Raw genomic sequence first — 17,335 nt, 5'->3', positions numbered from 1 at the left:
TTGTATGAACAAAGTTACCAATTTTCAACATTGCTCAACAACGACGCCATCATATGATGTCGTTGATGAACGAACGAGCACTCGTCTCCTAAACAGACCCATGCAGTTTTAATTGAATTAATTTTTAAATCGATTTAAAAATCAACAAAAGTCAATACCTAGTACTAGGAGTGCATAAATCGCAGGAGTATCGCAAAACTGCTTCTAACTTCCATCCATCTTGAGTTACCGGCTGGCCAACTAACTACCGGGACTTCTAGATAAATAATAGTTGTTTATACAAAAAGAACGCTGTTATCTCCGTACTGGAGGTGGGCGTTAGTACCTGCGACACAGCCGACCCCAACATGATTAGGAAAAAGGCTCGGAGGATGATGAGAAATCAGGGGCCCGATTCTCCTAATTTTACTTAAGCAACATACGATTCAAGTTCGACTGCGATCCAATCCCGACTCGATTACGATTGAAGCGTATGTGGCATTCCGCTATTTTTCCTTTGAAATAAACGTTTTTAACCTTTTCTGTCATTCAATAATGAATCATTTTGTCAGCAAATGATTTACGATTGCAATATGATTGTAGAGCAAACTACCGTATAGACCAAAATCACCAAAATAGCAGACCAATCGCAAACCAATCGAATGTCGTTGGAATACGATTGGTCTTATCTAACTAAAACTGCTATTGCGATCATATTGCGATTCGATTCGATTTCTATTCAATTTTGACATCATTAACTTAGGAGAATCGGGCCCCAGGAGATGTAAAATAAAATACGGCAAATCGATAAATTAAAGTTTATTAAGTAACTGCATTATATCTCATTTGAACAGGCGCTCAGGCAGTCAGGCCATAAAAGTCAAGTCGACGACTTTTTGTATTAAATTACAAAGTTGATACTAGATGTGGTTGATATAAATATCTAAAACTATCTTCTTCTACGATAGATTTTAAGTTGCTTGATTTACCTAGACAGAGAGAGTAGCAAACATCCAATTACATAAACTTTTATTCAGCCTTATTTTTAAATTCCTCATATTGTTAACTTTATTACACGTAGCTGCATTTTTTAGATCTAAATACTAAACACTGCGAACATGAAATGCGGTGATGGCTAGTTCCTTACCGGAGTAAGGGTAAACTTCGATCATAACTCTGTAATACTCTTAAGTATCGAGCCTGTTCCTTGCAAGCGTCTATGTTCGTCGCCGCTGGTCGTACCTACTCGGTAACGCTGTGTACCGGAGACCAGCCTTCGTGTCAGAGCTTGGCCAGCAGTGCAGTGATAGCTGAACAACAGGCAGTTATAACATTCACTATAAGTACGTAGAGTAACGTCTAGTACAGGGACTCTCCGCTGTAGGGCTGATGCCACACGATCTTGCCTTCGAGGCAGCCGGTAACGAGCATGTGGTAGCGCGGGGAGAACTTGGAGCTGACGACGAGGTCCTGATGGATGCCCAGACTCTGGCCTACTTCCACCATGGGCCGCGGTCCGCTCAGCTCTTGTACACAGCTGGATAGTTCTCCACATTCGTAGTTGAGCGCTAACAGTCTCATCCCCCGACCAAATGGTGAGCATACGATGCGCCCGTCCGCTGAGTAACATAGTTCCTGAAAAAATATACCAGAATAAAAAAAAACTAATCAGCAGTACCTTTATTCAAATTGACAAGGACAACGCATAAATTCTAAGTTAATTTCTGGCAAATAACTTTTCATCTGCGTTTTCAAAATCTGTAAGAATCGATATTAATCAGGGGCTAAATAGTCGCTTCAAGGCGTTCCGTATTTTATTCGTACCTTAATAAATCCTTTTCCTTCATTAGTCTCCTCTATATAATAGAGCAACCTGTCTTTGTTTTGTCTGATGTTGCTTTTGGTCATCTCGTCGTCACTCGTGCTCGGGCTGTCACGCGGCGGCGTGTGTCCCGACGACGATGGCGATGTACTCCTGAAATTAAGACAAATACTATTTTATTTTTCTAATGTCCTAAAGTTGTGAGAAAAAACTTTCTATATTTTACCAATGTGTTTAAAATCAATATAATTTCGTCGAAAAGGTGGTTCAGAGATTTATACGTTGCTGCAGTTGCGTTATAAAAATAGACGAAAAATATTTTATCGAGTTTCAACTTGGTCAGTATACTATAATTCGGCAATTTTGACACTTGCGTATTGTGTCCATGCACAAATACTATATTGGAAACTGTTATCAGCTCACATTGTCTCCTTCTGAACAACGAACCAACTTTTAACACTAGAAACACCAAGGCAGTCAAATTGGCGGCAAGGCAATTTCATTGTTAAATATTTCACAAAATATGTCTTCGTACTTTTCATATTTTCTGACTTTTCCTAAAAAAAAATACAGTATGCCATAAAGAATATAGAAGGTACCTAGAGCATGAAGCCCGGCCCTTCTAGTATTCATTAATAGTACCACATTGTTACCTGGGCGAGTCTCCATCCCCGCGTCCAGGCGAGAGCGAGGGGGGCAGCGGGCGCGCGGGGGGCGGCGTGATGCCGGTGTTGATGCCCGTGATGCGCTGCATGTTGAAGTTCCGCCTCACCTGCCCTCTGGGCGCAGGCAAACAGAGTGGTAGACGAGTGTCACAATATATATGTACCTAACAACGCTCTTGTGAAAAGGTCACATAGATTGCATGTATTATAGAGGTCAAGCAAGGCAGTGACAAATGAAATTGGGAATGATGATGATGACGCCGATTGTCGGCCACGGAGGCCGTTATTATGTAAGGAGATCAGCTAGCTTCGAGGAGCCGCTTGAGCCGCTTGAGCACATTAGTGCACAACCATTTGCGCAGACACAGATGGATTTAGAAATATGTAGTGACAAGATGACTGATTCTAACTAGGATGATAGGACTTGAAATGTGGGTGATTATCACAGATACCTACCATCTAGAAATATAGGTAAATCCAGACTTATAACTGCCATTTTTATGATGATTGACACACAAAGCATGATTGGTTTATGCATTTAGAATTCTTCATATCGTGCATGTCACACAATAGATGATTACAGTGAGAAAAGGTGATTTGAAGTTCTTGGTAGAAAATAATCAATTTCTTTGGAAGATACAAAAGCTGTTGATTCTTTAACTCCACTAATAACAGTCATTCACACATTTTTGCATTTATAAAGCATTGCATAATAGAGGGTTGATGCTGATATACTGTTTTGCCAAACTACAATCTTGTGGTCAAATAACCAGATTTTATAATAATTATGTCTATTGGTTCTAAGTATATTATGGCGTGTTAAAAGTCTATAGTGTGATATTATCTACATATAAGTAGGTGCCTATGTAGAGGTGGGGGCGATAGTAAAATATTAAGCTAAGAGAGAAAATTGAAGTTCATTTATTTGTACCAATTTACCAATAGTTAGCAGGGAGAAGTCATTAATAAAAATAATACGTTAATTAAAAATAATAATAAGGGATGCAAAGCCAGACAGACATCGATAATATCATCATTAAAGACTACGTAGTGGTCATGTCTAGTGCAATAAAAGCAGGAAGAAACAAAGATACGCTTACTACGGACGACATTCCATTCTATTAGATGGTGCAGAGTCGGAAATGCCAATTTTGTGAAGCAGAAACAGTTAAGTAGATAAAAGTTTAAATAGGTGCAAAAGCGAAACTATTTCCAAGACTAAAACAATAATAAAAATGCTCATATCACATATAAAAAGCATCAAATTGACACTTTCTAGATTACAAAGAATAAAGATTGACCTTTGCTAATCTAAATAATTTTGTAATGGCCTTTCAGACCTAAGAGGTTTCTGCTGCCGCTGTGGGTAGATATTTGCAAACTTTAACTCGGTGTTCTACATAAAGTAATAGCAATTTTTTGTGAGTAAATTACCGCGTACCAGTATACTCAGTTTCTTCTACGAAGGTAGCAAATACCGCTTAGGTCTGACCAGGTCTTAACACGACTCATGCAGGGTGCGGCAACCTCACCTGTTGTACATTTCCTGCAGAATTCTCTGCTGTTTGATCGTGATAGCCGCCTCCCAGACATCATTCTGTATATTAGACAGACCCTGGAGAATAGGCTAGTGTTGACATCTCGGTTATACCTAACGACAAGTCTGACGCCCTTATTCAATCATACTTGTCGCTTTGTGTATCAACACTACCTGTTCGTGTTATATTTATGGTGATATTGTGAGACAGTCATTTGCTCAATCATTCATTTTGTTATTTAATTTGTTAAATAACAAGGGGCGAGACTGGCTGTTAGATATAGTGAGATGTAAAATATATTATTTTGTGTTTAACTTTAGTACTTTAAGACTTAATATATTCAGTTGTGTTAGAAAATGCCTTATATCAGGCCTACGCGGGTATCAAATATTTACATGATTCACCTAAACTTGTAGACCTACTCATTTCAAGATTAAAATTTTCTTTGGAGCAGACTGGAAATTGAAAACAAATGTCTACCAACACCATGTACCTATGGTTATCATGGTACCGGAAGGTTTAAGAGGAATGGGGCTTACCCCAGCGAGGCGGGAGGGCTGCGGCGCGGCGGGGGCGGCGGGCGGGTCGCGCGACGAGCTGGGCCCGGCGGCCGGGGCCTCGCCCTCCCTAGTTATTTGTATGTGAGTCATCGCCCTGCCGACAAACGGACTGATATTTATATTATATACAGGGTTCTTGGTTAAACGTCTGCTATACGATACGGGCATATCTTTGGTGACTTCTATAGTTCCACTGCTGGCAAAGATCTCCCTTAAATTCCGAGATTGTTGAACTGTTTTCACCAGAGAAATGAAGGCCAATTCATAATAGAGAGAGCGTAAGGGGGAAGTTTTACATTAAAAATTACTCTAAAATTACTGGTTTTTTTTTTCATATGGGCCTATGTGGGTATAAATGATCTGTAATTTACCCCTCGACGGATTGCCAAAGAAGCAATAACCGTATCCTTTTTTAGTACTTCATAAAATTTAATCTGCGTTTTCTGATTTACTGCTGCTGAATACAACTAACCCGATCCCCACAAAAGAGTATTTCAGTTTCTATACCAATAGCGATTGTTATAGTTGGATAACTTTGTCAGTCGGTATAAATGCCTAAAGTGTTTCCGAGGGTGTCCAGAGTAAAATATTATTAAGTAAATTCAATTGGTTAATTATCTGACCTTGTTTAAAACAATCTCATTCAATTATTCATTCATTAGAGGCCTAAGCCGGAAATTCTACTAAATGCTGAAATTAAGTGTGATGTAGCCCTGCACCGCACTTTAAATTAATACTTGCGAAATCTGTTCTGTTTATATTATATGCTCATAAGGGTTATAATTAAATGCAAAAATGCGTAAAATCGGTCATAGTGGAGATTAAGAATCTAAAGGTCAGTCCAGATCTAGTGAATGAGTCGCTAGCGTCTGCGCAGTTGCAGACGCTGAATATGAGGACGAAGTGGAAACAGTTAGCAACGGCACGCGTTCGAAAGGCCTGGACTCACCATAATTTACTGGCGAATAGTTTTAAACATAATATAATCGACTAGCAGTATTGCAAAATGATCCTTATCTTAATTATTTCAGAAAATCTGTAGTTCCCGCATGAAACACCAAAAGTACCATCAGCGTTATACAATGTTAGTGAAGAATGATGATTGGGCCATGACCATGAAGTATGTAAGTCAAAAAGTTGCAATACTCACATGGGGTTGACATGATGCCGGCTGGGGCGGAGCGAGCGCGGGCGGCGGCGGGGGGAGGGGCGCGCGGGGTAGGACGTGCCGCCCAATGACGGCGAAGTGTCGCGCGTGCTCTTCTCGCTCGACTCGCTGATTGGCTGGATGTCGTGGATGCATGTCCACTGACCAATCATATCGTTAGAATGTCATGTATGTCAATGGATGAATATTTAAACTGTTTTGAGTATATGAAAATGTTTTAATTAGTTTTTGACACCTATTTGTGTGAGAAATTTTGTCTTACCTCTGATTTGTCATCATGACTGATATTTCTACTCAATGCACTCCACCCTTGAGGATGAATCTGCAAAAATAATAACATTCGATCAATGATAAAACTTCACTAATTACATTGAGATAAGTATTATCATTGAGGTTATTGTCTCCACAGATAGGCAGTAGATAGATAGTTATCAAAAACTATCAAGATTTACTGATGGCTGGATAAAAAATTTGTTTATGTAAAGCTTATTTAGACTGTACTGCTTTTTTTATTAGGTTTTAGGGCCTTGTATTTCAGACTAGACTTAAATATAGTTCTAGAATTCTTGTTACCTGTAAAGCACTAACGACTTCAGCGTCATTGCCCTCAGGGAAGTCGGAGACGAACTCGATGCGGTTCTCCTTGCGGCTGCTGTCGAACAGGTGGTCATACATCGCGGCTATGGGAATCTGCTGCTTGCTCATCTGCATCAGCCTGTATAAATTTGGCTGAAATATTATAAGTTTTGTTCAGTATTACGCATAGAAATGGTGTGTAACGCACAAAACTGTGTGCAGAAACAATTTTTATACATTAGCAGGTGACGCAGGTGCGGGAATTGCATGGACCATATATGCGTAGGTTCTAGCACTCAGAATTTTGATGCGTGCCGCCATTGGGTTAAGCGAGGAGAACTATAGAATGAGAGCATCTCGCTACCGAACTTGCGTCGTAGTATTTAGAAGCCAAAGTCAGAGATCTTTAGGAATTTATTTTGTTTTTTTTTTTTTGAGACAAATATGACTGCAACAAAAATTCTAGGCTCTTCTAATGTATATATCTATATATTTTTTTCTAAGAGTTCAATAAATTTATCACAATAAACAACACTAACCTTAAATCCATTAAGGTCCTGTGCTAAAGTATTTAAATTCAAGTCATGTATTAAAACAATGAGTCCTCCAGTGGTGCACATAACCATCTGCTTTGCATCCGGAGACAGCCGACATCGCATCAAGCTTGACGTATGAAAAACTCTTTGGTAAACCAAGTTGTACTCTGTATATGAATTAATATCCCAAGTGTATATGCTACCGTCCAATCCTGATGTGACCAGCAGTTTGTCTTTTACTGAAAATTCAATATTCTTCACCCATTTGGAGTGACCTAGTAGGGACCGTATTTTCTTTTTGAGGTTCCGAACATCCCATAGAGCGATTGTCGTGTCATCTGAACAGGTCGCAAACATTCGTCCGTCAAGGAATCTAAAAAAATAAACATTCTTAATTTTCAAGTAATCAAATTCTGACTTCCTAAAAAGAAGGATGTTCTCGAATCAGATGCTTTTTTTTAACAAAGGATCCTAAAGATTTATATGTATGAAATTAAATACGGAAACAAGTTTTATGCTCTTCAAAATATTTTAAATTTTAAATGGCCTTGGTAGTTTTAAAAACAATACTTTATACATGAACTGCAAATGTAATTGATAAGCTACTGCAGTTAGTATGTATGTTACACTCATTTTAGTTAATTTTCTGATAAGGGAATAATTGAAACATGACAACAACAGATTGAATTGTAGAACTAATGAACTTTCATCTACTTTTTTACTCATACAGATCATCCTTATAATATTTAAAATCTTAATAATTTAATACTCTTAAATCAATCAATAATTTATTTAATAGTTTTTTTCCAACATTATTGATATTACTTACTTAACACAATTGACACAGTCCGAGTGTGCTCCATTCACCGAGTGTATCTTCTCATGAGTTAGCGGGTCAAATATTTGTACTGACTTCTTTTCACAGGCAGCCACCAGTAAGGTCCTAGAATATTATAGTATTTAATTAAAAAGAGGTTATAGAAGAAATAAGGAAGTACTCATTTGAACTTGTGTTGTTTTAGGTATATCTTATTCTACGCTCCATTTGAGTAGGCACTGAACTAAAAATATTGACAGGGTGTTATATAAAAAAATACATATGAAATAAATATAAATAAACTACTGCCGAAACAATGATTCAACTGATAAATTAAGTTATTGAGTTTTAACTGCATTTCATTTTTAAAATGAGTTTTCAATTAAAAAGTCATATCAAGTGTGCTCCTTGTAAAGCACTGGTACTCAGCTACATCCGGTTAGACTGGAAGCCGGCCCCAACATAGTTTGGGAAAAAGGCTTGGAGGATAATCAAGTCTCAAATAGAGTAAAGGTAGTGAAAAATATTACCTAATTAAACAAAAGATTGTGTCCTCACCAGCTTTCCATAGTGTCATAGTTTTTTCTTAAAATATAGCAACAATACAATACAATTTATGGTCTATGAACTTCTTGTAGCGAACCATAATTAGGCATTCACTAATTACAAAAATGATTCTATTAATAAGATATTAGGTTGAGGAAAATGCAATCAACCACTGTATTTAGCTTAAGCATTTTATTATGTTGTGGTGTTACAATACTGTTAAGATTTATAGTGTGGTTTTTAAATTTCTTTTTAATTAAGTGCCTTCAATATCAGAAAAGAAACCTTAATTTAAAATTTATCAATCAGAAATGAAAATTTCGCATTGCAAGCAAATCTAATTATTTTTGCAACTGTATTGTATTGTAAGTACCCCATTAGTGCAAATTAACAAGTGATACCTCAGTCAAGGCTAATGTGTGTCGCTCTAACGCTGCTCACTTACCCTTCCGGGGAAAATTCAAGGTTGAAAACGCCTCCAGTCGGCAGACATTTGTCTCTATCGGCGTCCCAGGACGCGATAGGTTTCATACCGCAGTAAAGACTTTTTGCAAGCGCGTCACCTGCCCCTATAGAATTTTGGTACCCCATCTCACGCTCCCTTATACGGTAAGGGTTAAATGCCGAATATTTCGCCATGAAAATCGTATTGTCTTTGTTAATGTTACCCATCTTGCAATAATCACACAAACGCTGCTCACGATTCAAGAGATTAAGTACTCCACATTACATTACAATAAATGCACATGGAGATTTTCAACCACTCCGTATTTTTACATAATTGGTTAATTTTATTAATAAGAGTTAAGAAATAATACACCGCGCACACTTTCAATATTCTGTTTTTGACACAATGTTTTTTTATCAGTATACAAAAGTCAAAAAGACAGGCACAACGCCACAGTATATATTTTTTTTACCACAGATAGGCTAAAATACCATCAATTAAAAATGTTAAGTTGAAATATTTGTAGCTTAAGCTACTCATACACGATTCACAAGCTGGTAAATAGCCAAATATGTCTTATATGGAACAAAACAATAGCGAAAAATAATTTCAAATTGTAGTTTCCCAGAACACCATCCAAACGAGACGAGATTTCACGAGATCATGAATGTAGACAGCTGCTACTTGACAGTTGACAATCATTTTTGACAATTGCTGTAGCCATATCCAAAAGGATTTGTTATCAAATTTTCTTGTGATTACATCAATAACATACGTGTACCTCTGGCTAATAGTTGCGTCATTTTAATTATCATACTGTTAGTGGTTCCTACCGTTGTGTATTCCATAGAAGATGGCGGAAATAAGTGAAAAGTATAACACGAAATGTCCTGGTGTGAAACGTCTAATGAGGGAGGCGATGGAATTGGCCGAGGCCACAGAAGAATATTGTGCGCGGCCTTTGGAGGACAACCTTTTCGAGTGGCATTTCACCGTACAAGGCCCAAAAGGTACAGATTTCGAGGGTGGTATTTACCATGGTAGGATATTGTTACCCAAAGAATATCCTATGCACCCGCCTCACATAATACTTTTAACACCCAACGGAAGATTTGAAGTTAATAAGAAGATTTGTTTATCAATTTCTGGACATCATCCAGAAACATGGCAACCTTCATGGTCTATAAGAACTGCCTTATTGGCTTTGATTGCATTTATGCCAACTCCAGCTGAAGGCACTATTGGCTCACTTGACTACTCTCCAGCAGAACGTAAAGTACTTGCTAAGAAATCAGTTAGTTGGGTCTGCTCCCAATGTGGAGAGATCTCAGCTTTGCTGTCGTCAACAGCAGCCAAACCAATAACTGATGAAGAAAAGTCAGTTTTGAACCAAATAGCATTTAAAGCAGAGGAAGAGCAGACTGCTAAGCCACCTGAAGAACCTGCACATGAGCCAGAACCTCAAGTGCTGGAGTCGTCCGAGCCCACCAACAGTTTCTTGGATCAGCTGACCGAGGTGCTGGTAGCACTACTGGTGGGAGCTATTGGCATTTTTATTTACAGGCGCTGGAATGCACACTATCCTACTTCTGAGACAGAGCTGTAACTTTGACAGATTTTATATACTAGGGCCTAAGTATAATTTTGAAGTATTCTCAAGTGATGACAAGTGATGCATTGCATCCTCTTCTTTTGTAAGAGATCATATTAAGAAATTGTGGTGTTTACATAAACAAGTATGTTTATACTTATCAAAGTTTTAATTTTATGTATCTTTTACATATGATTTGTCAATTGTGCCTTAAGATAAGGATATAATACTTATAAGGCATCCAGACATCTTGAAGAGAAAATAAAATTACATCGCTCCTATTGTTTTGTGATTGCTCATGGATAATCTTCTAGTTTACATTGTTATTTATTATTTGTTGAATATCAAGAAAATGAATGAAATTAAACAGCTATTCAATAGTTACATAGTAACTGAATATGTTTTAAATTTATTTATATCACTCTTGCCAAATATTATGAAAAATGATCTTTAGACCTTATGATCTCTTTGCAATCAATGTGGCCTACTTTTACACATTGTGTCAATAATAAATACATTATATTAAGTCCAAATATGCTATGTATGTAAAGTTTAGTTTTACCATTAAAACACTATGTATAATACCCGTTTATACCTTAATATGTATTACTGAGTATTTAAACAATGTTTCATTCTAATGATCAATGGCCTGCCTAATTTTTCTGCAAATAATTCAAATATCATTGAATGTAAATGTTTATGGTATGATCTATCTTTAACTATTTTTCACAATTACTAAATGTAATATAAGTTATTGTTTTGTAAATTAATGATGCACTTGTGGATAGTAAATAGTACACTAGTATTGAGAACGGGCTTCAGTCCCGTACTGGTAACATTCCAAGAGCTTAGCTGTCATGTATTACAATAATCTTTTGGAATATCATTGTATTAATAAATAAGTTTTTGTTAGTTAAAATTAATGTGTGATAAAATTCATTTATATTTAAATACGTGTAAATTATAATAGTTGTAACATTGCTTTCAAAAATTCTTTGTTGCATTGTTAAACTAACATAAACTTTGTAAATTCACTACATAATTGGTGTAATTATTTAAATTCCATTTTTTACTAGACTAGCTTCCGCGGTTTCACCCGCCTGCCGAAGGCGATGTAGGCAAGGGCGAATTCAGGGGGTGAACTACAATTGAACTTTTCCCGCGGTTACACCCGCGTTTCGTGGGCTGCCTGTACAGGTATATAAAAAATATGGCCTATGTTACTTGGGAAGAGTGTAGCTTTCCACCAGTGAAATAATTTTTCAAATCGAGTCTGTAGTTTCGGAGCCTTTAGGGTACAAACAAACAAATAGTAAGTAGTAGCAAGTTTTTCTCTTGAATGAAGGTAGGTTACTAGTAAATTGTCGTAAGTACACAATACCTACCTATAGGTACTCTTTTTCTTAGTTTTTAAACTAAGAAAATATTCAACAAATTGCCTTTGTGGATTTTCACAATTAAACAAATTGGACCGCCATAGTTTATATGAACGCGATTCAGTTCGATTTGAAGAGTGTTTTGTGTTATATTGTGCATCTGACGTAAGTTAGGAGGTATGTACAATACCAACGCAATCTAGAATTCGGGGTTACACAAATTATACCCTTATGTATAACTAGCTTCTGCCAGCGGTTTCACCCGCATACCGTGGGAACTACTTCCCACCCAAAAAGTAGCCTATAGCCTTCCTCGATAAATGGGCTATCTTACACTGAAAGAAATTTTAAAATCGGACCAGTAGTTCCGGAGATTACCGCGTTCAAACAAACAAACTTTTCAGCTTTATAACATTAGTGTAGATTTTCGCAAGACTTTATGCAGACTCGGAACAATGTGAAAGTTGCGGCGCAGCAACTATTTTTAGGTATCTGCGAATTGCGAAGGTGCGCGACGCGTTTGAGCCACATGTGTACTTGTCCTCGCTCACTCAGTGTACACAGGTTTTATTTTCCACTCAATAAATAACACTTTTGGTGTACAATAAAACAAATTTTACTTTAAATTTATTTATTAAGATATTATACCAAGATACATCTAGAAAAAACTTACAGAATGATTAAGAATAAGGGTGCTGTCAATTCCTTCACCACTGTGCGTCCAACCAGCATGTAAGCATACACTGTGCAGCGGTGTGCATACACTGTGTTAGAAAAGTGAGCAAATTATCACCTTCCTAACCTAGAGTATGCAGTAAAATTAACTTTACAGGTTAATGTAAAGTTTCATCACTTATATTAAATCTGCAACATTCATAGGCATCTCATCAATTTGGGTAGAGTAGTACTGTTCAATGTCTCTCAGGATCCTGATGTCATCTGATTTGACGAAGTTGATGGCGACACCCTTGCGTCCGAACCGACCGGACCTACCGATCCTGTGAATGTACAACTCACGATTGTTGGGCAAGTCGTAGTTGATGACTAGTGACACTTGCTGGACGTCTATGCCTCTCGCCCACACGTCGGTTGTGATGAGGACACGGCTGCAATATAAATGTTGTGTTAATTAAATTTTTTCACTTTGCAGAATTCTGACAAGTGGTTCTGAGTTGTAATTGTAATTAGTTTTAGTTAAAGCATTTAATTGATAATTATAGACATCCCTTCAGCCATTTAGTTAACAATAAAGTTTATAGTTGCATAAAAAATTTGACATACCTTTGTCCAGAACGGAACTCCTTCATAATGTTGTCTCTCTCCTTCTGAGGCATGTCTCCATGCATTGAGCTCACTGTAAAGTTAGCTTCTTGCATCTTTTGTGTCAGCCAGTCAACCTTTCTCTTAGTGTTGCAGAAAATCACTGCCTGGGTGATGGTCAGTGTGTCATAGAGATCACAGAGTGTGTCAAACTTCCACTCCTCACGTTCTACTGCTACGAAGAACTGCTTGATGCCTTCCAGTGTCAATTCGTCACTGTAATTATAATTGTGTTTATATAAAGGCTGTATATAATATTTTATTTAGAATTTCTAATATGAGTTGATCTTTAATTGAATCAATTTAGATACCATAATATCACGGAGGACAAAAGACTAGCGGAGATGCCCTAAAGCAGGTAGGTCAAATACGTCACGGCAGGCGTGGCTGGACACCGCCCATATACCGTCCTTCACATCAAACTGACATCTTGTCATAGTTGTAGTTTTACCACAATTTCAACAGATTTTATTTGTTACTCAATTAAAACGATGAAATGCGCTATCATTAATTGTAGAAATTGCTCAGGATCCAAACTCAAACATACTGATAGCATAAAATTTCACGTGTAAGTAATATTTTAGCTTTAAAACATATTTTTGTTAGAAACATCTGTCGTCGAATAGCTGCATTTCTAGAACTTCTAAGTGAATTTGTATTATTTTCGTATCAATCTTGTATCAATGTATATTATTGGTATCAATTTTTGCCTTAAAAACAGCTTAATTTTTCCTTGCATCCTACAAGCTTTTTTATAGATTATTTTCAAAGCAAAACATAATGATATCATGAAAATTTAAAATTATAAAAACACCATCTTTCGGTAAGTAGTCGACTTAACATTTGAAGTAAAATTGTGTTCATCAAGACCAGTGGTTCTTAACCGGTGGTCCGCGGACCACTGGTGGTCCCTGGAGGCATTCCAAGTGGTCCGCGAAGCTTAGCTTCGCGACGTTGCTATACGTTATCTAACTTAATTTTTATCGACTTATAATTGCGAGCGGGGGTTTTCGCATGGACGTATATCGGGTGTGTCGTACCTAGTCCCCCCCGTTCATGAAAATGTATGTTTGGGCTACATTTTACGTAATTTTGGTTTTGAGTCTTAAAAAATAATTAAAATTTCGCGCTCGCTCCGCTCGCGTATTCAGAAACTGTATGCCCTTATTTTTGCATTTGTCAACAAACAAAAAGTTAAGTACGTTTGGGCTAAATTTTACGTAATATTTGGTTGAAGTCCGATAAAATTTTCGCGCTCGCTTCGCTCGCCTATTCAGAAACTGTATTCTACCCCTTTTTTAGCATTTGTCAACAAACAAAAAGTTAAGTACGTTTGGGCTACATTTTACGTATTTTTTGGTTTAAGTCCGATAAAAATTTCGCGCTCGCTTCGCTCGCGTATTCAGAAACTATATGCCCTTATGTTTGAACTTGTCAACAAACAAAAAGTTAAGTACGTTTGGGCTACATTTTACGTAATATTTGGTTTAAGTCCGATAAAAATTTCGCGCTCGCTTCGCTCGCGCATTTGGAAACTACATAGGCGAGTTTTTCTTTATTTGCATTTGCTTACCTACACAACTGCCGACATGCGTTTAGCTTTGAGTAGAACTGACCCAAAAATTCAGTTTTTTTGGTAAATAATAAAGAAATGAGTACTAATTTAGGTAAACCGATGAGGTGGTCCCCGGCAAGACAACTTTGGTCAAAGTGGTCCCTCATGTCAAAAAGGTTAAGAACCACTGATCAAGACAGAGAGACCCGTTACAAAATTAAGTGCTACCAGACATAGAAAATTCAATCACCCATTCTTAATAAAGTCTTATTAAAAAGCTGCAATTATCTTAAAAATAATCATAACTCTATAGTCTATGTATTTTTTTTTGTTTTATTTAAGAAAAAACAAAAAGGTAAAAAAGTACTTTTGTAAGATTTCTCGATAGGTATATGTGAATATGATTTTTTTTGTTAGGGTGGATGAACAAGGATTTTCCTGTCTATTGCTATATAGAAAGAATATTCAATTAAAAATAAAATTATAGGTAGGTACTGTGTTATTTTAAATATAAGATGTGACGAAAATTGGTGTTGATTTAATTATATTCATCATCTGCAATGTTTTACATAGGTATGCATATCTCTTTTCCCTTACATACTTTTTGAATGTACCTTTGTACTCAGAGCAACATCCGACATACATAAAGTCTGCCATTTTGTGGATGCGCCGTTATGATATACATAGTTGTGAAAATTCTAATTTGATAAATAAATAAGTTAAAAAAAAATATAAACAGTGTCCCTATAATTTGAATTCCAATTTTTTTGGTGAACTTCATAATATGGCAACATCGACAATAACAACAGTCATCATCAGCACGGTTCTAGAACAAAATTTCGTGCTTGTGATGTCATAGTGGCTAGTAGACGAACTAACACAATGACATCAGTTGATACTTAAATTATACCATGGGGGTATTTTTAACCCATGGTGAATAAAAAATATTTTTAATTGGGTCCTCCGTTTAAAGATCAGATCCTAGATTATACCTTTTCATTTCTGGGGGTGTAAAAAAAATTGTTGTGGGGCAGGTTCTCTGCATAAGATAATACTTATAAGTATTATTTTCCTAACTTTTTTATCTCTCTCTTTTTCTTCGTTCATTTCAAATGAATGCTTCTTTAAACTTTCCAATTCAATTACTATTTTTAAAGATTTATTAAGTTTGAGTATTTACTTTACTTTTTAGTATGTCAGTAGTGGTCGATGTTAGTTTAGGGTTAGATTTTATTTATCCTATTCCACGCTAGATGGATTTGCAAAAAATGGGTGGAGGTCCCATAAAAGGCGTATAAGGGTGGAGCCAGTAACGTTCCTCGTCCCCCGCTCACCCGAATTTTGGCGCGCTGCTTTGTTAGGAGATTTTACGTTAGGGCACCTCCGCTAGTCTTTTGTACTCCGTGCATAATATTAAATACAGTTGAATACATACCGCTTTACCAAAATCCTAATAGGATCAGTCATAAATTTGGAAGTCATTTCCAGGATTTCATGGGGCAGTGTAGCAGAAATGAGCACAACTTGTGTGGCAGGGGGCAGGTAACGGTAGACATCGTAGATCTGCTCTTTGAAGCCCTTGTTCAACATCTCATCAGCTTCGTCAAGTACCAGCATTTTGATGGATCTTGTTCTTAATACACGCCTCCGAATCATGTCTGAAAAGTTTTTGTTTGTTTAATGTGTAAGAAATTTTGTGTTGCATGGTATGATGAAATAGACAAATATTTGAGCTATATCAATATTATAAGAGCTCAAGTTATAGGAACTTGTACACATTCAAAAAAATCATTTCAGAATAGTTGCTATTGAAATTGTTAAATAGTTTATGGAGTCACTGTAGGTTGTGCAGGTCATACAATCATATTCTTATTGTTTGTTGTGATTATTTAAGTTGATGGACTAGACTAAGAAGACAAATACAAAATAACTCACCAAATACTCTTCCGGGTGTTCCTGACACAACATGTTGTCCGTAATCCAGCTTCCTGATGTCCTCACCGAGGTTGGTGCCACCAATACAGGCATGGCACTGGACATTCATGAAGTCGCCCAAGGCGAGGATAACCTTTTGGATCTGAGTAGCCAACTCACGGGTAGGCGACAAAACGAGAACCTGAGTCTCACGTAACGTAGTATCCAGAGACTGCAGTATGGAAATTGAAAATGTAGCAGTTTTACCGGTACCAGACTGAGCTTGAGCTATCACATCTCGGCCTTTAACAATCGGCAATATACTTCTTTGTTGAATTGCGGACGGCTTCTCGAAACCTGTAAAAATGTGAAAGTAGGTGATGTATGCGTGCGTCAAATCGAATAATCCAATTGTTTCCATTTGATCTTATTAACTTTTAACTTACCATAGGTGTAAATTCCTCGAAGTAACTCGTCCCGCAATCCCATAGAATCGAAAGTCGGGATAACTTCAACATCTTCACTTGTGTCGAATTCAACATTCGACAAATCTTCCGATATTATTTTCCGATTATACGAAACTTCAGACGCAGTCATCTTGATCGACAATTATTTAAAATGTTCCTGATGTCCTATATTTCCTTTTAAATACACGTGTAATTAAACAATTACCACAATATTTTGAAGAAATCAACGAGGTTGGAATTCATACTCGGTCAAGCAAGCAAACAATGTCCGTGTGTCAGTCAGACATTTTTTTTATTCTTTAGCTCTTTCTAGCAGTACGCATCTAGCATACGAGCAAAAGAGAAAAGTATAGAAACAAAATTGATCACCAACATGGCCGCCGGTGTTAAAATTACACAGATTATATTGAGTACGCAGAAATACAGATTATAACACGAAGAAGAAGTTAAAAGATAA

The 17,335-nt window shown here is 36.9% G+C and overlaps 3 protein-coding genes across 10 annotated transcripts; 1 reads left to right on the top strand and 2 right to left on the bottom strand.

The window, feature by feature from the left end:
* Positions 1 to 783: 783 nt before the first annotated feature.
* On the bottom strand, positions 784 to 9,106 carry LOC124639943 (DDB1- and CUL4-associated factor 10 homolog). Of its 8 annotated transcripts, none has more exons than XM_047177458.1 (11): positions 8,653 to 9,106; positions 7,674 to 7,787; positions 6,848 to 7,217; positions 6,306 to 6,461; positions 5,995 to 6,054; positions 5,715 to 5,872; positions 4,544 to 4,673; positions 3,999 to 4,081; positions 2,455 to 2,580; positions 1,804 to 1,954; positions 784 to 1,614 (listed from the first exon to the last, which is right to left on the bottom strand). In XM_047177458.1, exons 1-11 carry the CDS (start codon positions 8,877 to 8,879, stop codon positions 1,339 to 1,341), a joined length of 1,851 nt encoding a protein of 616 aa, XP_047033414.1. In that variant the 5' UTR covers positions 8,880 to 9,106; the 3' UTR covers positions 784 to 1,338. The 8 variants fall into 8 exon arrangements, with proteins under 8 accessions (XP_047033414.1, XP_047033415.1, XP_047033418.1 ...); XM_047177459.1 differs by having other exon boundaries at positions 2,455 to 2,577; XM_047177462.1 differs by having other exon boundaries at positions 3,999 to 4,063; positions 8,653 to 9,105.
* A 246-nt stretch (positions 9,107 to 9,352) lies between these two features.
* Positions 9,353 to 11,288, top strand: LOC124639945 (ubiquitin-conjugating enzyme E2 J1-like). Its single transcript, XM_047177468.1, has one exon. It carries the CDS (start codon positions 9,509 to 9,511, stop codon positions 10,259 to 10,261), a length of 753 nt encoding a protein of 250 aa, XP_047033424.1. The 5' UTR covers positions 9,353 to 9,508; the 3' UTR covers positions 10,262 to 11,288.
* Positions 11,289 to 12,236: 948 nt separating this feature from the next.
* Positions 12,237 to 17,162, bottom strand: LOC124639944 (eukaryotic initiation factor 4A-III). The gene is made up of 5 exons (XM_047177467.1): positions 16,858 to 17,162; positions 16,433 to 16,768; positions 15,933 to 16,155; positions 12,904 to 13,158; positions 12,237 to 12,728 (listed from the first exon to the last, which is right to left on the bottom strand). The coding sequence occupies exons 1-5, from the start codon at positions 17,006 to 17,008 to the stop codon at positions 12,476 to 12,478; spliced, it is 1,218 nt and encodes a 405-aa protein (XP_047033423.1). The 5' UTR covers positions 17,009 to 17,162; the 3' UTR covers positions 12,237 to 12,475.
* Positions 17,163 to 17,335: the final 173 nt, after the last annotated feature.

The sequence above is a fragment of the Helicoverpa zea genome, chromosome 20, assembly GCF_022581195.2.
Source record: "Helicoverpa zea isolate HzStark_Cry1AcR chromosome 20, ilHelZeax1.1, whole genome shotgun sequence".
Lineage (NCBI taxonomy): Eukaryota > Metazoa > Arthropoda > Insecta > Lepidoptera > Noctuidae > Helicoverpa > Helicoverpa zea.
The sequence above is the reverse complement of the archived record's forward strand: the minus strand, read 5'-3'. Positions and strand labels throughout refer to the sequence as shown.

Bases quoted from the DNA above. Each gene is read 5' to 3' on its own strand.
- LOC124639943 (XM_047177458.1), bottom strand. From the start codon at position 8,879: ATGGGTAACATTAACAAAGACAATACGATTTTCATGGCGAAATATTCG. The intron at 5,873-5,994 runs GTAAGACAAAAT...ATGATTGGTCAG, and splicing joins GTCATGATGACAAATCAGAG to TGGACATGCATCCACGACAT. The intron at 2,581-3,998 runs GTGAGGTTGCCG...GCCTGCGCCCAG, and splicing joins CTGCAGGAAATGTACAACAG to AGGGCAGGTGAGGCGGAACT.
- LOC124639944 (XM_047177467.1), bottom strand. From the start codon at position 17,008: ATGACTGCGTCTGAAGTTTCGTATAATCGGAAAATAATATCGGAAGAT. The intron at 13,159-15,932 runs GTATGTATTCAA...TTATAATTACAG, and splicing joins ATTAGGATTTTGGTAAAGCG to TGACGAATTGACACTGGAAG. The intron at 12,729-12,903 runs GTATGTCAAATT...TTTATATTGCAG, and splicing joins GAGTTCCGTTCTGGACAAAG to CCGTGTCCTCATCACAACCG.
- LOC124639945 (XM_047177468.1), top strand. From the start codon at position 9,509: ATGGCGGAAATAAGTGAAAAGTATAACACGAAATGTCCTGGTGTGAAA.